At 37.2% G+C, this 24,891-nt stretch overlaps 1 protein-coding gene across 1 annotated transcript in view; it reads left to right on the plus strand.

Annotated features, from left to right (window-relative positions):
* The window catches only part of ROBO2 (roundabout guidance receptor 2), a 584,467-nt gene that overhangs the window by 404,724 nt on the left and 154,852 nt on the right, over positions 1–24,891 (plus strand). The window contains exons 3-5 of the mRNA XM_080815165.1: positions 5,085–5,242; positions 8,045–8,165; positions 20,667–20,805. Of these exons, the coding sequence (XP_080671291.1) occupies positions 5,085–5,242; positions 8,045–8,165; positions 20,667–20,805 (418 nt within the window). The remainder of the gene's footprint in view (positions 1–5,084; positions 5,243–8,044; positions 8,166–20,666; positions 20,806–24,891) is intronic.

Here is a 24,891-nt window from a genome sequence, read left to right on the forward strand (position 1 = left end):
CAGTCAAGAACATTTGATGTGGTCTTCTGATGCCCTTCAAATGGGAGCCCATTAGAGGGATACCTAGTCCAGTGAGAGCGTAGAAGGAAAACTTCTCAGATGACTAAGTCTGAAGCTGACACTGAAGGAACAGTATGTGTCCAAAGGAAGAAATGGGAAAAGGTAAGGAAACAGAAGCAAATCTGGGGGAGATCTCCAAGCAGAAAGATGACAAGATGCTAATGTACATTGATTATTAGATGTTCCTCTGTATGTTTTCTACTGAGAAGTCTTAGGCCACACAGCTCTGACAGCTTATGGGCACATACAGAGAGAAACCTTGCTGACAAAGAAGCCTCGTTATCAGTGTCGCTCTGAGTTGCTATCGGTTTCAGCTGCTGCTAACAATGTTTTTAATTCTAATTTCCTTTTAGATTACCTTTCTCATGATCGATTTAGTTTGTCTTGGATGGTATTCTTTATCCAATATTGTGTATGACTACTTTCATTGGTAATATTTTTAGCCTCTATATTTCTAGTAACTACTCTGAAGCATGTGTACCTTGTAATTCAGAAATACATCTTTGGCCTCTTAACAGTCTTGTCTCACTATGACTGCTTATTTAACTTAATAAACTAACATGGGAATGTCTAAGTAATGATTTGCCTTGCCTTTGTTGACAAAATATAAAATAAAGTGTAAAAAAATCAAATATTTTATATAATACATAAAGATATAAAATATATAAAATATCTATTTTTAAAATTCTTGAGGACTCTTGATTTGGGACAGAAGGGAAAGGAGCTGGAGGGGAAAGAAGATGGTATTATGAGTAGACAGGAATCAGAGATGTAAGCTCTAAAGGCACAACTGGATCTAAAACTCTTGTAGGGGATGATATTAGTTACCTGTTGCTGTGTAACAAACTACAAGACTCAGTGATTTAAAATAATAAACATTTATTCTCTGTCTGTGGATCAGGGACCAGATAAGAGTTAAGTCAGTCATCTGCTGTAGGATCTCTTATAAGGCTGTGGTATCATGCGAAGGCTCAACTGGGCAAGTTTCTGCTCTCAAGCTTACGTGGTTGTTGGCAGGATTTGGGTCCTCCAGCATTGTTGCACTGAAAGCCTCAGTTCCTTGCTTTCTGTTGCCTGGAAACTGCCTTTAGATTGTTGCCAAATGGGCCTTTCCATTGAGAAACACTGTATCTTACACAATCAGAGGAATCCCAGAGACAAAGAGACAGAGAGAGTGAAAAAGCTGAATGTTACAATCATTTATAAACCAATTTTGAAGGTGATATTACATCACTTTGCAATAATCTCTTCAGTAAATACGAGTCACGAGGTCCAGCCCACCGTACAGGGGAGGAGATTACACATGAGACTAAATGCCAGGAGGGAGGGATCAGTGAGGGAAAAAGAGAAAAAGCTTACCATGTCATTCTTGTTTTCTATTTCTTAACCATTTTATAGGACAGTGCAAGCACATTGTTGTGTCTAATACGTTCCTGGAGAATTGAATTAATTTGTTGCAGATCTTTATGTCATGACTATGAACTGTATTTTATGAAACACACAAGTAATTCAGAATTTTCTGATCTTCCAGAATAACTTTCTAAGTCACAGTGCATGTCAGTGTGAAAAGAATGCAGATCTATTCTAGGTTAGGAGTAGCTGAGTGAATTCTCATTTGTGGTTTTCAGCTCATATACAGAAAAGAATATCTTAGTTCTAGCCAATGACATGTTTCCCCCCATGGAGACTTGAACCCTTGTATTCTAAGTTTAGCTCCACAAGTAAATGCTAAATCAAAAGTGTATATCTATTATAACTTTTTTTTTTTTTTCTGAAAGCATAACTTACCACTACCCTCTAAACTTTTGTCATTGTAACCAGATTCTTTTCTCAGTTAATTGGGTTTATTTCTTTTCAGTCCACTTAAAAGACCTGTTTGGAGCTTTAGTTATTACACATACTGTTGTGTACCCTTGTTTTGGCTTACTTGTCTAGTCCCATAAAAAATGTAGCTCTCTCAATTCTTTCTACAATAGGGGCTCAGGAGAAAAAAAAAAAAAAAAACAGGCTTAATTTGGATTTGCTTCACTTTTCTACATCTGCAAGACCATTTTACTTCCCTTCACCCAAAATGCATAAATTCTTTACTACAGGGAATACTTTCTTTTCTTTATCACCTGCAATAAAGTATAGGGCAAAATCCAAGGCAGAAATGAAAAATGAGAACAAAAATTAGAAAGGAGTTATTATTATTTTTTAAAGATTTTATATATTTAGTTGACAGAGAGAGAGAGCTCACAAGTAGGCAGAGAGGCAGGCAGAAAGAGAGGGGGGAAGCAGGCTCCCTGCTGAGCAGAGAGCCTGAGGCGGGGTTCAATCCCAGGACCCTTCGATCATGACCAGAGCCAAAGGCAGAGGCTTAACCCACTGAGCCACCCAGGCGCCCTATTATTTTGTTTTATCTTGCTTATATTAAGGAATGGATCTACAAACCTTGGACACACGTAAGCCAACATCAGAACATACCTATCCTTTTTTGCAGTTTGAAAAGAGTAAAAATGGCTTTACTTTTCGCCAAGAGTAAGTTTGCGGTCTTCTGTGCTAGGACCTGATGAAAAGGATGTGTTCCCTTTGACTGTTTTCTTTGAGAGAAAGAAGAAACCCATTTTAATACCCCAAAGACTTAGGGTAAAAGAAATGGTATCACTAAGCAAAAAAATGAATTAACTGAATGCTGTACAAACCCCAAAGAGCATTTTCCCAGTTGAAGAGGGTACAGTACCAATTATACTATTATCTCACCCTACTCTCTGGGTGAATAGTCTGAAAGCCTAAAATTACAGTTGATGTTAGATTTCTTGGCTTCATTTGCAAATTGGAGTCATTTTCTTTTTTGTGAATGCCGTAAACACATGTTATATTGTTTAAGAGAGTAGCAGTCCTTAGTTTGTTATGATATTTTTCTCCTTTTTGTCCTCCGTGTCAAAGGACCTTTGTTATTTTTTTTCTTAATTTGTCTTGTTGCAAATTGATGTAACACTCTGTTTCTGAATGATTTGCAAGGACCTGAAGTACCATTTGAGCAGAGGCTTTTTGGCAGGTCGTTTGTTGGGAGGCCAGTTCTAGAGAAGGTCCTTCAACTGGCCAGATGTGTCAGATTGAGGGACTGCCAAAACACCATTTGTTGCCAGTTCCGGATATGGTTGGGGTGCTCACCACTCTGTTACCATATTTTTGCATGTCTTAACATTGCATAAATAGGCAGCTGTTCTGTATTTAGAATATAAATGAGTCACCAGCTTGCTTTCCCAGGAGGATTTACCTGCAAAAGGGAACCACAGTGTTAACCCCTTCCCATCCCCCTGCCTGAATGTCACATTGAAATGCACACTTCTCTGAGCCCATTCAGAAGCAAATCCTTATGCATATAAATCACACCTCTCTTGCCAGTGAGACAAGAGAACCAAAAATGTGCAGTTCACCGTGCTAAAACAGAACACATTTCCTTAGCAGCAAAAGCAGTAAATTAATCAGCTTATAAACTGAGAGTGAGCAATTTGTGCTGAATTCTTTCTTACTGTTCCTTCAATAGGAGAAGAGGTTCTCTAATCTTGTAAAGGCCGTGACTTCATTAAGATGGAAACCCCTGTTAAAGGATGTGTTGCAAGAGACAACAGAAGAAAAGCCCTAAAAGTCCCTCAGTTGTCTCTCTGGAGCTATTTTCAGGCCAGGGAATTGTTATTTATTTGGAGAATGACAATTAACCTAGAGACTTTGCCCAACAAAGGAGCAGAGTGCGGAAGTAGGTCTCATTATAGGACACTAAAGGCAGTTGGTGTGTGACCCAATCCACATTTGTACCAGATGATTCATAACAAGCCAGCAGAAGCTACCTAATTTCGATCTCAAACAGCTTTACCAATTTATGGATAGACATAGATATAAGACACTGTATGTGCCTATGTTTGTGTGTGTGTGTGTGTGTGTGTGTGTGTGTGTGTGCGCGCATATGTGTGTTTTCCCTTCAACATGCTTAGGAAATAAAGCTGTCAGTGTTGGAATACAAAGGAATAGGAAAGTCAAGGTGGTTAGAAAAAGCAGAGGCAGTTGAGGTATATGGTATAGGTCCCGTCTCAACTACTTTTTTGAAGGTTTCACCTAACATAGTTTATTTGCTAAAGAAATCCAACATTCTGCAATCTGATAGGGCCAAGTCATTTCTCCGGGCTTTTCATCTTGCCAGCCAAAGCAAAGCACACACAGATAGGTGACATTTGGAGAGCCAGGCATGCCAGATTTTCGGAGGTTACAATGGAGGTCCAACCTGCTGTTCTCCTAATGAAAGGACGGGAAATTCAGAGTGGCCAAGCCGCTATAAGGGATATCTCCGCTCTGAATGTCACGCTGCCCAGATGCCGCTCGGCAGGTGGAGATGCACGGAGAATGAAAATGTAGCCCTGTGTATGTGGGTGCTAGTGCGTTGCAGGGTGAACAATGAGTCCGTCTTCTGAAGTGTCATGAAAACAGTGTGGATCTTGTCTCTATTCATGTCACGAGAAAGGGCATTCTCAAAAAGTGTTCACCCCATTTCCTCTCCCAGACTGACACGCATACGTGCTCACAGACCATGCGCGCATGACTTGTTTTGGGGTTTTAAGTATAACTTGACGGTTTAGTGTCTTTATTAGATATGTATGTACATGTGCTTTTTCTTTACAGAAAACGGGGTCTTGTTGCATAAACAATTTTGTACCTTGAGTATTAAATCTCAAAACTGTATCATGAGTCTTTCTTATTTTCCGTAGACTTTTCTTATTTTTTAAATCAGATTTTGTAGCAAAGATGCATGATCCTACGATCAGCCATTTCCCTGTTGAACATTTAGGCTGGCTCTAGAATGTTTTATGAGGGGCACGGCTATGTTTCTCAGGAAATATTTAATTACGATTAGGACAAAGCAAAACCCGAAGTGTGAAGTTACCTTTTGCGAGAGAAAGCTACAGTTACTGATTGTAACTGTTGATGTACTCATCAACAATGATGTACTCATTGAGTTTTCTTTCACTACCATTGTTTTTCTTTAGTGCTACGAGATGACTTCCGGCAAAATCCCACAGATGTTGTAGTAGCAGCTGGAGAGCCTGCCATCTTGGAGTGCCAACCTCCCAGGGGACACCCAGAACCCACAATCTACTGGAAGAAAGACAAAGTTCGAATTGATGACAAGGAAGAAAGAATAAGTGTGAGTTAAATTAAAATTAACGCCTACAGAGATTGACTATCAAGTATTCAAATGGATATATTTTATTGCTAATAAAATTGTAGACCTGCACTGAATGCTAATTACCACTTACACTGCGTTGAAAGGACTGAAAAAGAATAACCGAGAACTGAAACTTTAGGATGAGGCTTCAAAGAGACACAAATTATAGAAATCAAGTGTAGATGATACATTAATAATTGTACCAATCTGAATATGAAAAGATATGAATATGTAAATATATATGAATGTGGAAATGCATGTGTATATATCTTTGCAGTACAAAGATGACAAAGCTCTTAACATCTCAAATGCATCTTTTGATCATGTGGTATCATGTGAGTGATAAAGGGTAAATGATGGCCCTAAGCCATATTAACTAGAACATTTCTTTTGGCACTATTTTCAAAATTATAAGAGAAAGTAATGTGAGGTAATGGGTATTTCAAGCACCTTTTCCAGTTTTCAAATTTCAAATATTTATAACTAAAATTTTATACTTGAATTCATTTAAGTTTAAGAGGTATAAAGTAAAATCAAAATAAACATAGCTTTTTTGGTTCTGCCACTTAGCTCTTGTAGAACAATAGTCTGCTTTCAAGGAAAATTGATGATTATGTTCATCACTTGATTAATATCAAAACGAGACACTAGAACATTGTAAAGAGATAGAGAAGGGGAATGTCATATTATTTTATATTTTTAGATGACCCACGCAACCTTTGTTTGTGATGCTTATGGGAACCAGTTCACTGAAATAGTAGATAACGCTTCAATTTCGGATGCTATTCTTAATATAATTTTTATATTTAGTGCAATTATTGAGAATAAATGTACTTTACTTAAAATATTTTAACTGAACAAATGTGCCATTTCTAGAAAAAGTCCATGTAGACTGGTATCTATAATCTTTGAAAGTATCTTATAAATGAAGTTTTTTTAATATTTGCATCATGGTTGTATCATAACATAGAACCAGATAGACCGTGTAAGAGATCACAACATATATTCACGTGATTCTGGCTTGAACTCTTGACACCATGAGGATCCACATTGCCAGGGAGAATTTGGTTCTCCGTGGTCTGTGCTTGGATACCAAGCATGGAAATATGCTCCTGGTGATAGTAAAATCACTGTACAAGGGGTTCTAGTTCATGTTTGCATCATTTAATTTTCGCTTTATAAGAAACCACCACAAAATACAGCAACTTATAATAACCATTTTATTTAGACTATGATTTTGTGGGTAAGATGACAATTCTTTATTCTGGGCCAGCTTGGCTGATCTTCGCTTGCTTTTCTCATGCTTCTGTGGCCTGGTTAAAAGACGTGCTGGCAGCTGGATGATCTAGGGTAACCTTACATGTCTGGCCATTGACTTATACTCCTCTGGGCATCTTGGTTCTTCTCATGGCCTCTAATTTTCCAGCAGGCCAGATCAGACTGGTTCCCATCATGGTCTCAGGATTCCAGCTATAGCAAGGAAAGACAAGTCTCAATTTGAGAACACTTTTCATCTACTGAAACATTGCTGTAGCTTCATTGGTCAAATCAAGTCATATTGCCAAACTCAGCTTCAGGGGGAGGAAAAATGGCCTCCATGGCCATTTTTATAACATACAATTTATTATACTCCACTAAACATAATTAAGAACAAGTTGACAGTCTTTTCTTCCCATGTAAAAATAAAATTGAAAGTCCCTTTCTGTGACATTACAAGTATCAGAGCATGAAATATATCCATTGAAAACATACCTACATGGGTTTTGTTTGCCTGTGAGATAAAAGTTAACAGAGGAAACCAGCATGTTCTTCTCTTGAAAAACATTCAGTCATTGTGATATTAAGATTGTCAAATTGCACAAAGAAAAAAATTGGAAAAGAAGCCATGAGATGATACACATACTGAAAATCTAATTCTGCTTCAATATCCTCTTTAACAAATAGACATTTTAACATATGACATTGGTTTATTTGGTCAATAAATGCTTCTCATTTAGGAAACAATTAGGAAGCACCTATTAGAAGTCAATGATTTATACCAACTTGTACTCTCATCATTTAAAAAATATATATTTATTTTTATCCAACCTGCCCTCCTCTTCAGAAATTATCTCATACATACAGTCAAGGTAAGACATAGATAATTAATGCTAACAATTGAAATTTAAGCTCCATGAAGGCAAAGGTTTATTATTATTTGGTTTCCCCCTGAATCTCAAGCATTTAGAACACTGCCCAGCCCATAGAGGTAGTCAATAAATGGCTTGTTGAATCCCTTGGTGTCTGTTGGATTTCATTATATTACCAAAAGTGGCTATCTAGTGCTTCTTTCTGATAACAAATATCAATAGCAATTCATTCCACCTACTTCAGAGTAAAGACCAACCATTAGGATTTGGTAGAAGCATTCACAAAAAATAGGACCAGACCCAGACAAAAAAGAAAAAGAATGCCCAAAAGCATTTTCTAGAAAGGGAATATGAAGGCTTATCTTGAGGGAGAAATAAAGAGAAGAAAAAAATGCACGCAGGTTCCAAAATAGGGAGAAAGTTTTGTGTCTTAGACACTGAGCTATTTCCTTTAGGAAAAACATGTTCTGCTTAAATATTCAAAATTATTTATTAGTCACCTTCTCTTTGCTGTTTATTTTACTTTCCATTTTCTTTCTCTCTTTTCCTTTCTTTTTTTTTTCTTTTCTTTTTACCCCCTCCCTCTTTTCTCTTTTCTCTTTTTTCTTTTCTTTTCTTTCTTTCTTTTTTTTTTTTTTTTTAATTTTAACAGATCCGTGGTGGAAAACTGATGATCTCCAATACCCGGAAAAGTGATGCAGGGATGTATACCTGTGTTGGCACCAATATGGTGGGAGAAAGAGACAGTGATCCAGCGGAGCTGACTGTCTTTGGTAAAACTCTCTTTCAATTCTAAATTGCTATTTATATATACTTTTCCTTTGATGTTTATTATATTCGTTGATACTAAACACCAAGTTGTATAGGGACAGGTACTTACGACTTATGGTGAGTAATGAAGGACTAGATTTGCCTTGTTTTCTGGTTCTGTCTTTCTTCAGATGAAATCTTTCATCTGAAGAAAAATAGAACTTTTGAAGCAATAATTCATTTACTTTATTCATATATATTTATAGGATTTGCCTTTCATCAGAATGCAAAAACTTGATCTTTCTCAAATTCTGTTTGAGATATTATATCTGTCTAAAATTTATTCACTGTGATGTACTTATCAAGTATCTTTTATGTGCAAGACAGAGGGTACTTTTTTTGGTTTTCTTCTTTTTTATTAGTGCAGTGCAAACATATTTCACTTGCTTTCTACTTTAAAATTTTTCAAATAGAAATATTTACAGTGTAGCTTTGATTTAAAAAATTAGCTAGCTACATATGCACACACATACATAAATACATAAATAATACATAAATTTTGTAATCAAAATTAGAACAAACAAACAAATAAACTGTCTTGCTGATGTAGGCAGGCTGGGTCCAAGAACCCAGGGGAAGATCCCACAGGACCAGTCAAGAGGGTCCTTGGCTTCACTCAGGATAGAAATCAAACGTGAGCCAGAGAAAGTGAAAATAGAGTTTATTATATAGTGTGAGTGACAGACAGAATAGCAGACGAAGTGTCTGGGAGACTTGGAAAGAATGATTTCTGTTGTTGCTTATAGCTAGGGGTTAATATTAGAAAAGAATCTGGGGTAGGGGCGCCTGGGTGGCTCAGTGGGTTAAGCCTCTGCCTTCGGCTGAGGTCATGATCCCAGGGTCTTGGGATCGAGCCCCGCAACAGACTCTCTGCTCAGCAGGAAGCCTGCTCCCCGACCCCCCTCTCTCTGCCTGCCTCTCTGCCTACTTGTGATCTCTGTCAAATGAATAAATAAAATCTTAAAAAAAGAAAGAAAGAAAGAAAAGAGTCTGGGGTATGTATTCCTCCAGGAGTCCAGGGTAGGGTCAATCACGGGCAAGTCCTGGGTGAACAATAGGTGTTACTCCATAAATTACCGAGGGTAGGGGTATTGATGCCAGCATCAGCCACGCTTAGTTTGAAGCTAACGTCCTGGAACATTTTGGGATCAGGTTTTCTTAGGTGTTAACAGGTGTTTGGGATCCAAGACAAAAACTCAGAGAATGATTAACTTTCTTGCTACCCCCTTGAAGTGGGAACAGAGCTTCTTTTGGAACACATGGAACATGAGTAAATGGGGCCTCCCAGAAAAACAGCCGAGATGGAAACGTTGTAAAATGGAGTCCCTTCAGCTTCCCTAGTTCATGGCTATTATATTCATGTTTCTTTAGATTTAAGAACCCAGGGACTCTACTGGAGTAACATGATTAATGAACTAAAACTCGATTACACGTGAAGGTGCTTCGGTGGCAACTAGTTGAGCGACAGACTCTTGGTATCAGCTCTGGTCTCGAAGGGAGGAGTTGAAGTCCCGCTTTGTGCTCCAGACTGGGCGTGGTACCTCCTTCAGAAAAACAAACAAAACTCCCCCCCACATATCTTGATTAGATCTGTATCAGAGAAATTATGGAGAAAGCACTAGGAAGGAGAGAACAGAGGATTACAAAAATAGCAGAGTAAACAAAAAAGGAAAATACTATAGGGCAGCTGTGGAAAACTGAAAGAGAAATGAAGTGACAGAAAATTAGGAAAATCTTAAAATTTCCTAATGATATTGGAAAATGAAACATTCCTTTAGAAGTCATTGAAGTCTCATTTAAGTCTATGTATGAATACACACAAACACACATACATATATACATACACACACATATGTGTATCTATCTCTATCTTAAAAGATTTAACTATTGTTGATATATGATTTTTTAAAAAGACTCATTTATTTATTTATTTACTTACTTACTTACTTACTTTTGAGACAGAAAGCATGAGAATGTGAGCGGGGGAATGGGCAGAGGAAGAGAGAATCTCCAACAGACCAGCAGACTCCATGCTGAGTGTGGAGCCCAACACGGGGCTCAATCTCATGGCCCTGAGATGATGAGCTGAGCAGAAATCAAGAGTCAGATGCCCAACCAACTGAGCCACCCAGGCGCCCCATATTTTGTGATTTTTTTTTTTTTAACACAACAGATAAGTGTGATTTTTAAATAATTTTTTTGTGCCGGCAAAATAATCTTCCAGTTCTATCAATTATGGTAAGATTTTATTGCTGGTCCTGACTGCAGAGCATGTTTGAGGGTAGCTTCAGAATCCTGCACGCTTTCTGAAAGAAATTTCTTTTGCAGTTTGAGATGTGCCATCCCGTGGTGTAACAGGAGTGCCACGACGCCAAAGAGCCATATTATGATTTTCATCACATTTAGAGCATTAAGATGTGCTTTGTGAATATGGACTCGAGTGCAATCCTCTCTTTCCAATCACTCTAAGTACCGAGTAATCTCTGGTAATATTCCTTATGGATACTAAGCAGCTTGAAGTCCCAAATGACAGAACCCAGAGAAATCCCATAGTTCATTAAAGGAATTGAGTAGTAAAAATAAAATTGTTCAAAGTATGCACGTAAATTTCTGTCCTGCAGAGCTCAGACAAGTATCAGTTTGCCCTTAAATTTCATGCAGTCAGCCTTAAGAGTCTCAAAATGTGTTTCGCTCCATAATGAATAAAATACAGTTTTGCCTGGTAAGATATGAAATTAGTGGTCGCTGAACATTAGCATTGAAAACCCACAAGTGCAGCTGTTCTATTTAAAGAAACACTCATTACTATTTTTCTGTAACTGCCCACAAGCTTTGGAACAGAAAAATGTTGCATTATAACAGTACATACTGCTTTCAGAAGGAAATTGAAAGAGTTTAATGTCATTACCCAAGCAATCAGCCTTACCAAAACGTGACTGTGTTATGAAATATTCACCCTATGTTCCCTAAAGGTGGGACAAGAACTACAGGAGATCCTTAAATATGGTGGGACTTACAGTGGAATTTCTAAATTATTTTGAAAATAGCTCTAAACCAAAAAGATTAATATGTCTAGTGGCCATACCTCTGGAAGAATTGATTTAAGAAGCTGAGAACATTTATCTGATGGTGTAAACTAGTCAGAACTGACCCAAGGGGTTCTAAGTACAATATTAAGTTGGAGGAAAAAAACTCAAAAATTTCCATTACTGATAAGAAAACAACATCCATATTCAGAAATAAAAGATAAAAATAGTAGTGATTTTCCAGTTCAAGGACATGACCAGGATTGCATGAGAAATATCCCTTCTGTACTTTGCTCATTTCCGAGATAAAAGAACTAGTGTGCTATGAATAGTGGAGACTTCCTTATGTTATTTCGGTGCTTTTCTGTCCAGTACATGTTTTCTAATAAACTTCTTTACATTTCATCATTGTTAGATATTATTATTTCTGACCTAGGGTTTATAAACCTATAACTGGTTACACTTTACCCCTCCCCCACTCTCAATTTTATTCTCAAGTAACAGCAATTCTCCTTTAAAAAATTTGGCTACTGTAACCCCTCTTTAGCTACAGAAAATTTTTACAGAAAATTAAAATATGTTATACAGAAAAAAGTAACTGATAGTATTAATTGTTCAAAAAATATAATTCATGGGACGCCTGGGTGGCTCAGTTGGTTAAGCGGCTGCCTTTGGCTCAGGTCATGATCCCAGCATCCTGGGATCGAGTCCCACATCAGGCTCCTTGCTCGGCAGGGAGCCTGCTTCTCCCTCTGCCCCTGCCTGTGCTCATTCTCTCTGGCAAATAAATAAATAAAATCTTTAAAAATATATATAATTCACTTATAAATGACAAGAAAAACTAGCAAAAGGAGTTACAGTAGATCTTGGTTAATACAAAAGCCTATGGCAAGTATTTGGATTCTTTAGTAAGTAGGCTTGAACTTACAAGGTTTTTTTTTTTTAGTGTGAAAATTGCAGCTTATATTTTAAAGATCTCTTATTTAGACAAAGACATGATCAGTGTAACTTCATTTTCAAATTGTTATTCTGCCATTCGCCATGCATCATTTTTCCTATTAGTTCTTTAATATTTGTTGGCCATACTTAACAGCTTAGTTAAGGGGGCAGTACCAAATCTAAAATTAAGAATTAGGCATCACAGTGTTAATGGACACTAAAATCCAAGAGACACTCCAGATGCCTCCATAAAGAATACTCCCTAACACTTTACATATGTTAATTAACTTCTAAATGTCCTGCAGTCAGAGAAACTAGATGTATAATTAAATTTCTAATTATAGGTAAGTTTGGGCTGTCTGTTATCCAAAATTTAAGTGTCAGTTAAAAATAACAATTTTTTAAAATGATTTTTTATTTATTCATTTTTTAAAGATTTTATTTATTTACTTGGGAAGGAGAGGGAGCATGAGGAAGGTGGAGAGGCAGAGGGACAAGCCAACTCCCCACTGAGTGCCGGTCATGAAATCAAATCATGACCTGAGCCGAAGTCAGACACTTAACCCATTGAGCCACCCAGGTGCCCTTGAAAAGATTTTTTATTTTTTATTTATTTTTATTTTTTAAAGATTTCTATTTATTTATTTGAGAGAGAAAGCGCACAGAGGAGAGTGAGAGGCAGAAGCTGGCTTTCTGGTGAGTGGAGAGCCTGATGCAGGACTTGATCCCAGAACCCTGAGATCATGACCTGAGCCTCAGGCAGATGGTTAACCGACTGAGCCACCCAGGTGCCTGGTCCCCTAAATGATTTTTAAATGCTTATCAAAGTAATCCATGAAAAAAAGATTTCATATGTTGCACTTCTAATAGACATTAGAAGTGTTACTAAACTGAAAATGAAATGTGGAAATGTCTAGCCCCACCCCTCCTTCCAATACACACACACACACACACACACACACACACGCATGCACATATTCCTCATCTTTGAGCATTTCGACAAGCCTGTGTTGTCTTTTTCTTCTGAGATTTATTCCCATGTTACTAAATATGTCCTTATTCTGTAGTCTTATGCATTATTTTATGGGTGTTCATCTACATCTGTCATGAGTTCTTGAAATCTCTAACAGAATGTTTAAAATCCTCTAAATTCTACTTAGCTATTAAGTCCCCCTTTGTACAGCCTTCCTGGAGACCTCAGACCTCCTGCCAATCTGACTGGGCTACTTTAGATCTCCTCCAGAAGCTCATGCTGATGGATATTTATCTCCCTTTTTCCTCTCATGCCAGATTCTGTCTCCTGCACTCTGCCTTTGTTTCTGTAAGTCCTGTATCAGAAGAGCGTTTCTCTCCTGCCTTCTATCTGACTACAGCTTAGAGCAAAATTCAGGGCAAAATGCATGTATTCTTTCTGAAACTTAATTGATACTTTGGCTGGTTATAAAATTCTAGTTTAAAAAAACGTTGGTCAGAATATTAAAATCACCACTTCAAAATCATTCAGCTTCTATTGTTGCGCTGAGAAGTCTACTGAGCTTCTGACTCCTATGTGATCAGTTTTCTCTTTCTTTCTTTTTTCTCTTTCTGGTTCTAGTACTCTATCTTTATTCCAGTGTTCCGAAATGTTTTAATACTATGCCTTCGCTTGGCACTTTTTTCATTTATTTGCTGATGAGCAATTGTAATCTAAAAACTCTCTAAATAATTAAGGGAGTTACACTCTCACATCTTTTTTATTCAGTTTATATGTAAGTCATGTATTTGTTAATTTGATGTTAAACCTCCAGGTCTTTTTTTTCTTTCATTCTTCCTTATTTATTATATTCTATTCTTGTTTCATGGATAGGTTAAATTCTTTTGCATCTTAGGATCTTACTAATCCTTTTTTCAAATATAATTTTCTTGTGATGCTTCCTGCTTTTATTTCTTCTGACTTACTCCCTAACCCCTTCCCTACATTATTGTATCTTTAACACTGGAGGCTTTCTTCAAATGGCCAGTGATCTATTGTTGTTCATTCATATTTAACTGCTGTTCACCAAAAAGACTATTGGAATCTCTCTGTCAGTTGATGGCTTTCAGGGTAGGGTAATCAAATTGGGAAGTAGCCATTTCATTGGAGATGAATACAGAGGATGGAGCTGGTGATGTTGATTTCCAGTTATTAGACGAAAGATTATAGGCAGTGGTGGCCTGAGTGTAGTTGAGATACTGGGAGACAAAGCTGTGTGAGAAGAGATCTTGGTACCAAACCTTAGGAAATGTCTAAGTTTTATGGATAACCTGTGGCCTTCATGTAAGAATTCCAAATTTGATGCATCATTAAAATTAAGATAATTATTGAGAACAATATAGTTCTTTTAAATACTATTTACTTGCAAACGTTAGAACAGCAAAATATTTCTTGTTCATTCTCTCATTTAACAAAATTCTACTGAGCACCTCCTATGTGCCAAGCCCTGTTTAAGTGTTTAATAAAGTAATAAGATGAGTAGACATACGCCCTGCTCCTGGCGAACCTTTTGCATTACGTTATCAGCAAGAGCATGAAACTATGGTGAGAGAAGCATTTTCTCCTCCAAAAAACATTTACCTACGTTTGTCTTTGCTTCACAGGATGATTTCTCTCAGACAAAGAAAATTCTTGGCAAGAAAAGAAATTAATGCACCCAGGATTTATTTAATCACATTCAGACAGACTGATCATTATCATCTAGTCTGTTTTGGAAGGGCACAGTGATTCACATTCAGTGGCTATCATAACCCCATCCCCTCATGCCTGCCCGATTAAATAAAAAGAGACATACTAAGGCTAGCCATCTGACTTCCCGTTTTAATAGACACCATAAGGTGGCGAGTGCTTCTGAGTCAGCTGAAGTTAAAGATAAAGTTTACAAGCACTGGTCAGCTCTACTGTCCTTTATTGCATAGCTGTGGTCGTATGGGACTTAAAGGACTCTACCTCCATGATTACTGCTACAACACCACTTTGGTAATGTCAAACAAAGTTTTTTTAAAACATCGTTAAGATGATCCCAGTAATAGCTGTCATGACACAGCCATTGCCAATTTTATCACCAGAGTCAAGGACTGCCTGCAGTTGAAAACGGAAATTTGTTCACTGGGGATTTAATTTCCCTCATTGTCCTATGTAAATAAGAAACTTAAGAGAGATTATGCAACCGCATTTCAGACTTACCGTATTTTGTATGAAAGTGAACATTTTGTTTTCAGAACATTATTGACACGACTATAGTGAGACTTGGCATTTGATGTTATTACAGCCCTACAGAGTTGGATTTTCCAGAATGCCAATTTGAGATTAAATTGACCTGACTACTCGAAAGCTGTACTTTACATAGTACCACACTGCCAAACAACACTAATGTCTCAAGAGAGATTAACCCTGTAAGCAAGTTATGCAGGTGATTCAAATCCAGTTAATCTCACATTTAAAAAAATGTTAATTGCATTGGCAAAGACATTGCCTCCGATCACTCAATGGCTATATAATTAGGGATCAGGCCATTCAGAGGGACTCTGATCTAATTGATAAGCAGTCAGAAAACAGCCCTTGAGATTTCTCCCCCTGGTTTTCAATATGTGATCAGACATAAGGTGGTAACGTGGAAAAATCAGTGACCTTATTTTACATGCCTCAAAATTAAGTTTGCTCATGATTTAGTAGTTCAAGATGTTTTCACCTATATTTAATTGTGCAAATCTTCCCCCATGGGCATTAATGAGTACTGAATATGATTACTTATCAACTTACTTTCTAACGCTTATAACTTTGCATTTATTTGCAGATGATTTGGACACAAAACAGCAAACCCCAAGACATTTCCTTGTAATTTTTGCAAATTGTGTCTGAAAGGGGCATGGCTTTATGTTTGGCTCATGATAACAGTAGTCACTGCAGTGGCAAAGCCTTCAAAAATATGTTTTCTACCTGGACAACTTCTTTGGTCTTTAATATTCATATTTCTAGTTCTCATATGTTCTGGAAATAAAGTCTAGTTAAGGAAACTGGAAAATAATTCTTACTAAAAAACATATTTCTGTTTAAATAAATGTAGGTAAACCTACAGTTTTTAATGTACTGTTTTTTGTAGGCAGTTAAAGTTGAGGTAGAAGGTGAATTTAGTATAATTAGCAGAAAACAATTGGAATAATGAATAATACAATTTAGAGATAATTACTATAATGGGTGCTGTGGAAATTCCCAGAATAATACTTTAAAAGTTGTGACCAGACTCTAATGTATTAGTAAATGTCTATGTCACTTTGTTGAAAGGTACAACTGAAGATACTCAAGTATGAAACACAACTTGATGTGCCCTATATGTGCAAATGACTTTTATCTGGCTTATTCTTTGCATTGTCTTTTTTTTTCTTTCCTAACAATTGAATTACATTTTCCCTCATGAGCCAATGTTAGGCTTCCAAAAATTCTATACCACATACTCCCCTATGGTTATCTAGTTGCTAGGCAACTAGACTCTGCTTGAGGGCAGAAGGGAATAGTGAAAGTTCATTGCGAAGTTGGCCACCCCTGCTGAGTTCATCAGAACAGCAGCAGGGGATCCTATATCTTCCTTCTTCTTGAAATTATAAATTAGGTGCTTCCACGTGTCTCCATACAAAACAGTGGGGCTTAGAACACATAGGATAGCCAAAAAACCCTCAAGGATCCTGACAGTGTCCCGAGGATGAAGAAACAACTTTGCTTTTAGTAACTCTGGTTTTGTAACAAATCTAATGTAAAGTTTACCCTTTGGATTAATTACATTCATGTGACAAGTAGCATCTTAAAGGAAGCATACAAAAATATTCATGTGTGTTTTAATGGAACTAGTCCCACGTACTGTTATAGAATTTACTTTGTAGTTAGTATCATGTCATGAAAATTTTCTGTTACATAGATGACAGAGAGAGAAAACTTTATCATTCTAATGACCTACTAGTTTAGCAACATATGAATCTGCCACAATTTTTCTTAAAAGCACCCATTTTCCAATACTCCCAGTGTTGCTACAATGATCCTATGTAGTTCTTCTTTTTTTGTTGCAGTTATCAATTATCAAAATTATTCTTTTCTCCAATATTCACATTTTCTTTCTTTTTTTTGTTGATCATTAATGTTGCCATGACCATCTTATTTCTGGTTTTAGTAGGCATGTTTTTAGCATATTATTTTTTTAAAGTTTTGCATTTGATTTCTGAGAAAATATCTTCCCCATGCTTAAGAAGTTTTGATTCCTTTTTTATTCATTTTTTAAATCCAAGAGCTTTTCAATATCTACAGATATAATCATATTTTTTCTTTTTCCCTTCTAATATGTAAGCAGCCTCCTTTATCTTCTTCTTCTTTTTTTTTTTTTTTAAGATTTATTTATTTGACAGAGACACAGCAAGAGAGGGAACACAAGCAGGGGGAGTGGGAGAGGAAGAAGCAGGCTTCCTGCTGAGCAGGGAGCCCAATGTGGGACTTGGTCCTAGGTCCCTGGGATCATGACCTGAACCAAAGGCAGGAGCTTAACGACTAAGCCACCCAGGGGCCCCAGAAACCTGACCACAATGGCATAAGGATAAGGATAAGGTGTTCATTTTTCTCATATCTACCATATTTTTGTGATGAAAGGATCTATGCACACACACACATACACAGACACACACACCCCATAACCATACTCTACCTGCCAATCTGTTCCAATTTGCTAAATAGAAATGAGGATCTTTCTAGACTTTTCTTCTTCAACCTTCACATCTGACTGATCACTCAGTTCTGTTATCTCTTCATTCTGTCCCCTTTTCCATATCCATAGAACCACTATATCAGTCGAAAGCTGAAATAATTTCTTACAAAAACCATTTGACCTAATTCACTACTTCACGTTTCTCTTCCAGTTCTTCTTCCACAGACCTGCCAACACAGTCTTTTCTGCATGTTATTAAAAATGTTGCTTCTTTATTTAAAATCCTTCAGCAGCTCTCTTGCACTCCCAGGGCAGAGCTCATATTCCTTGACATGGCCTATAAGACCCTTCATGGTCTCGTCATTCCCTAACTAGTTTCATCTGTCTAACTAGCTTCATCTCCCTGATGAAACCAAGCTGTTCACCAGCAACCAAGCTCAAAGTCTGCCATAGGAAAAGCCGAGTTAACATGTGCTAAATGAAAGAGCGGATAAGGAGAATGACTTCTCTCCATACACTAGGTTGCAGCACAACACACCCATTAGAATCAGAGTGGGCAGGAAGAGTCTACTGACACATGATTTCTCAACCTCAAGCCATATTAACAGTGGCTTAGCTCTCTTTTAACATTGGGTCATTGCAACTTTTAGATGAATTGGATGAACGTCCCCGAGTGATGGGATAGAAAAAGTTAATCCTGCTTTCTGTGCTCATGATTCACTTGTGCTGTTAGCATTCCAAGCACTCACACAGGGATACTGTACTTACCCTGTTGCCTATTTGCTGCTACAAACAACGGCTCAATGTCAACCGGCCACTGCTAAAATAGTTTTTTGGAGCACAGAGTATCCAGGGTTCAAAAGGATAATGCTAAATCGGGACACCTGGGTGACTCAGTCAGTTGAGGAACCCACTCTTGAATTTGTCTCAGGTCATGATCTTGGGGTTGTGGAATGGAGCCCCGAGACAGTCTCCATGCTCAGTGCAGAGTCTGCCTGTCCCTTTCCCTCTGCTCCTCCCCGACTCGTGCTCTCCTCTCTTTCTTTCAAATAAACAAATAAAATCTTTTTTAAAAAAAGGATGATAGTAAATCATCCCATCCAACATGCAGATTTGTTCTGCTGTCTTTGAGGGAGGGGGCTCTAGCTGCTAATTGATTCTGACTACCTAAAGTCTTTAGGAGCAACCTTTTTTTTTCCTTCCAAGTTTTTATGGGTTATTTCTAAATTCTGTGTTTAAGAAAGCACTCCATGAAAAGTTCAGTTTGCCTGTTTCACAGCTTGGGATTTTGAGGTCTCAGAGTGCAGATACGTAAGCATATGCAGGTTGCTCTTTTAGAGAAAATGTTGATCCGTACTGTCGGCTTTACTGGGGAGAGTTGGAGTTGTCTTCCTTCTGAATGCCAATGATTGTTGACTTCACTGCAATACAATATGTCTCTTGCAACTTACACATTTATTTTATAAATACAGATCTTTATTTAGACAATAAAATTATATACTTCCTTCCTATACTCTTAATATATGCTATTTGAAGTGACTTATTTTCTTTAAAGGTTTCTTGCTAAATATGTTTTAGTTTTGTTGCGATTTGTTTGACATTTTTAAATTGGGTTTGAAACTAAAGTCTTAAGTGACTAAATATGGCCATATGGCCAGATAAACTATGTCAATTCCCAATGGATTTCATCTTTCTTTTCCCTGACTTCTCTTTCTACTTCAGTAAGTAGCACTATTGGACTATCTATGATTTGGAGACATGTGCTAATAAATACTTAAATGGTAGTGTTTCCTATATCAGACATTGTCAAAAAGGGAAGAAACTAGATAAGAACTTACAGTGCTTAGAAATCCATAAAATGACCGTGTTTTATATTTCTGTTAGGTGGTAATATTTTTATGGACAGGGATTGATTGTCTTCCTAGCCTTATGTAGAGGGGTACTGAAATGCAGAGTAAGGAGGATAGGTGCAAAGTAACAACAACAAAAATAAAGGAGAGGAGAATGAAAACAGACTACTAGAAAAATAAACATAAAAGTTAGGTAAAGAAAAAATCTGAAACACTAAGATGATAATTGGAAGTGGTCCCAGAATATTATATATGATGGTAAATAGTTCAAAATAATTAATAATATCAGTGTTTTTGACTTGAGAAAAAATCAGATTGACAGCTTTTTTATTTAAGAAAAAAATCAGGAAGAGAGATTTTCATACACGAAGTGAAAACATTCATGGAAATTTGGGGTCCTTGTGAAATGATAGCCTTTCTGGGAAAATTTAGATGACACTGATGTGTGAGAGCACAACGTTTTTGTTTGTTTTCTCTAGAATTCTTTTTTTCCTTTTTAAGTTTTTATTTTAACTCTGGTTAACATTAGCATTCTTGATGGAGAATTAAGATTAGTTTCCTTTTTGATATTTTCCATTGGTGTTAACTTTTAACTTTCCCATTCAGCCGTTGTGATAGATTCAAGTGATCATTTTTTATCTTTTTCCTTCTTTCTGTGGAATTCAGTGTTCAGATTTTTTATGACAGGATTTACATGATTTGGCTCAGGATTTCATTGAAAAATCAATTTAATATTTTCCAAAAGACTGTATAGTGTTCCATATAAACCAGAGCTACCTCTGTATTCCAAAATATTTTATTTTATTCAATTACATTGGATTCATAAGGTCTAATCAAGATATATTTGAGATACAGAGTTACATTTTTTCTATAACATACTTAAAATATGCACAACATTCATTTCGTTTTACCATTGTTGCTTCTTTTTTTTTTTTTCTTTCTTTCCTAAGAACGACCCACATTTCTCAGGAGGCCAATTAACCAGGTGGTGCTGGAGGAAGAAGCTGTAGAATTCCGTTGTCAGGTCCAGGGAGATCCTCAACCAACTGTGCGATGGAAAAAGGATGATGCCGACTTGCCAAGAGGAAGGTAAGAACATCATACGCATGGAAAATTGTTAGATGACCATCGAACAATTAGGAAGAAAAAGACATCCCGGTCGTACCACCGAACACTCTTATAGCTCAGTGTATTATTTCCACACATATGGTTTTTACATATGTGAGCCACGTAGCTGCTGTTTAATAATATGCCAAAGTCCTCCAGGCTTTTACTGTCACTCCTTCATCGAATTTTCACATAAATGCCCGGTCGCCACTCTACCTACTGTCCCCAACTATCAGTGATGCTGAAGTGGCCCATTCCAGGTCTGCCATTCTGCTCCTGGTGAACTCTTGACTACCTAGCCTAATTGCCTCCAACGACTGCTCTGCTACTGTGAGACTTCTCCGCCCGCTGGATACCGCCTGCCTTCCTTGGTTGTCCAGAGCCTCACTAAGCAAAGGCTGCTGCGTGTAGCTGACTCTAAGGTCTGGAGTGAAGCACAAGTTTTGTGCAACACAATAGTGAAAAGGCAGTGAATACTTGACATCACTATCCACACAGGGAATTTGTCACTTAGGGACTGCCTGCCACTTTCTCGGTCTCCATCTCCTCATGGAGATCTTTTCCTCCCTCTTTTTTCTATGCTTCCTATTACCCAACCCCAAACCCAGCCATTCAACTCTCTCGGGGAAGTCCAAAACTGCTTGTCATCCTTTTACAAAAATATTTAACTTTTTGCTTGTCTAAAATCTTTCTAAGACCTTGCCCTTTACGACCAAATGAATCATTCAAGTGTTTTCAAGTGTTTTTTCTAATGAGCAAGTCTAGCTTTTTTTTTTTAAGATTTTATTTATTTATTTAATACACACACACACACACACACACACACACAGAGCATGAGCAGGGGGAGGGGCAGAAACAGGCTCCCCGCTGAGCAGGGAGCCCTACATAGGGCTCTCCATGCCAGGAACCTGGGATTTAAGATTTGTTTCGTCTTTCCCCTAGTCTTACCTTCTGAAACTATAGCCATCGCTCCTACTACAATCATCATCTGCATAAAATTTCACATCCTGTGTTTTTTGTGATTTTTTTTCTAAAAAAAAGAAATTAGGTTTCATTCAACTGACTGAAATTAAACATGCTTTCACAGACATCAGGTACCTTTTTTCTGCTCTCACCAGCAACTGCTATGGATACTTAACCGAATGTATCCCTTCATTTAAAAAACCTTGGTTTATTTATCGTTAAGCCTCTGATACTATATTTTCTAAAATTGTATCATCAAAAACACTGGTCTGAAATGGACCAAACATTAGAAAGAGTCAGTGAGAGGTTCTTTGCTATAGGAATAAAACAAGTGAAACTTTTAATTTGGTTAGTTTTTCAGATTAAATAATGGGGAAAGTCATCTCTCTGTTTCCTTTGTCACTTTGCTGTTAGACACCTTGTTTTGAAGGAGTGTTGTGGGATTTTGTGAATGTGAGATTCCTCAAGTCTTCTCAGTAGAGAAACAGGTTAAAAAGCAAGAAGAGTTTATGGAGTGGAGTTATTAGTGTCTATCCTCCATGTATAGTCAATAATTATCCTCAAGTTTGAGAGCACTTAATGTGTAATTTTAAAATGTTGATATGAACTTGAGAGATGAATTATATAGTAAAATTTGGCATAGTATAGATGAAGGCTAATTTCAAATTACTGGGAGTAAAAAGCCTTGTCAATTTTTAAAAAGATTTTATTTAATTATTTGAGAGACACAGAGAGAGAGAGAGAGCAGAGCAGGGGGAGTGGCAGAGAGAGCGGTAGAAGCAGACTCCCTGCTGAGCAGGGAGCCAGAGGCTGGCTCCATCCCAGGACCCGGGGATCATAACCTGAGCAGAAGGCAGATGCTTAGCCTACTGAGCCCCCCAGGTGCCCCAGCTTTGTCCATTTTTTAAAAACAAACAATCAACCTTAATTTGGAATATTTTTGGCTTTATAGAAAAATTACAAAGATAGTACAGAGAATTCCCATATACCTGATACTCAGTTTCCCCTCTTGTTAACATCTTACATTATGATGAAACATTTGCCATTCTTTTTTTTTTTTTTTTAATTTATTTATTTGTTAGAGAGAGAGCGAGCGAGCACAGGCAGACAGAGTGGTAGGCAGAGGCAGGGGGAGAAGCAGGCTCCCCACCGAGCAAGGAGCCCAATGTGGGACTCGATCCCAGGACGCTGGGATCATGACCTGAGCCGAAGGCAGCCTCTTAACCAACTGAGCCACCCAGGCGTCCCTAAACATTTGCCATTCTTAATGAACAAACGCTAATGTATAATGATTAAAGTTCATGTATTCTTTTGATTTCACCAGCTTTTCCATTAATGTCTTCCTTCTGCTCCAGGATCCAATCTAGGGTATTTAGTTGGGATATTATAGAATATTGCATTTACTTTTCATGTTTCCTTAGTTTAGTATGACAGGTCCTCCATCTTTCATTGTTTTTATGACCTTGACAGTCTTAAGGGGTACTGGCCAGGTAGCCTACAGAACGTTCCCCAAACTTGAATTTGTATCATGTTTTCTCACAATGAGATTGGATTTGTGGAGTGTTAGGGAAGAAAGCCACAGAGAATGCCCTTTTGTCACATCATATCAGGAGTTACATGATATCCATAGAACATCCCTCATGATCCTGCCATTTTTAATTATTAAACAAGATCCAGTACACAAATGTTTCAGAAATGGGAAGTTGAACAAGTGTGTTGCATTTTAATGGGTCTATGTCTTTGAATTAAGGTAAAATAAAACTTAATCAAGCCCAGTTTGATTTGTTCCCAGATTTCTTTAGGCGTTAGATCATAAGCCTGACACCTCTAGTTGCTACAATATTCTCCAATCTCACAAAATTCATTTGCTTCAGATTGCAAATAATAAAAACAAAAGAACAGTATGAATATTACAGGTTTAGAACGGATGATGGAAAGGACTCTTAAGACAAGGTTGAAATTTCGAGAAATCTTACCTCCATTAACTTAAAACATTGTCATAGGTTTCTGGCCTCTTTATTTTTCTACTACTGGCATGATATTACGACTGCACTTTGTGTGACCAGCTAAATATTTTTAACGTATTAAGCAAATGGAAATGCTGTGTAAGCTTTAAATTTTACGTTAGAAAGGCTTAAAGTGAGGATCAGTGCAGTATAGAAATTGAGGTCAATATTTTTGTCAAGATAGAAGCCATGTCCTCTTTCTTGAATTTTCAATCTTTAAATGGTATTTCAAAGAAGCTTATTCACTCTTAGATTTGTATGCATTAGCATAAGCTTCACTTATGCATAATGAGGGGGAAATAGACCTCTTTACTTGGTGAGGAATAACAGTAATGACTTTTAACCAACCGTAGCCTAAATCAACAACATTGATTCTATTACATTATTTAAGTCTCCAACTAGGGAGATGGCCATTGTTCCTGTGTAGGCAATTGTGTGAAGTGGTGTGGAGGATGACATTTCTTTGGCTTAACATTTAATGCAATTTGAATAAGGTTTGTGTAGTGGTTCATGCTTAACACATTTATAGTAAAGCTTTGTAGGGCAGCTGCATAGCCTGTAATTACTATGTAAGTAATATGTGACTATTTTTCTTTTGGAGACAAGAAAAGCTTTTCAATTCAAGTTTAAATTTATGAGATGCTGTGATAGCTATTTAAACCTTCGACACAGAAGAAGATATCTGTGCCAAACTTTCAGGAACCAGAGATGAATTAAGCGCGTATTTTTTTTTATCTTTACTGTGAAAATATTTTTTTTAGTAGTACTCATATAGCTCCTTCTTTGGTTTAGCCTTTAAACTGCTGACCTTTCTCAGTAACTATCTTTAATAAAATTAAAATGTACCCTTGGCGAGTTGTATTAAAGACATTTTTTTGATTAGATGAGTGTTTTGGTGAGGTGGGAAAAGTAGTAATTCCTAAGGCTAGCAATAACCCTAATGCCCAACCAGGGAAAAGTTGTCTATTTGGCTATTTTCCATATAACAGAGGGACAAAATAGGAAGGAGCGTTCACCTTATTACATGCTCCTGTCAAAATGTTCATTGTTTGCTGAAACTTCTGAAGATGCTACTGTTTCACAACTGGAAGTTTTAGGG

This window comes from Martes martes (assembly GCF_963455335.1).
Source record: "Martes martes genome assembly, chromosome: 1".
Taxonomy (NCBI): domain Eukaryota; kingdom Metazoa; phylum Chordata; class Mammalia; order Carnivora; family Mustelidae; genus Martes; species Martes martes.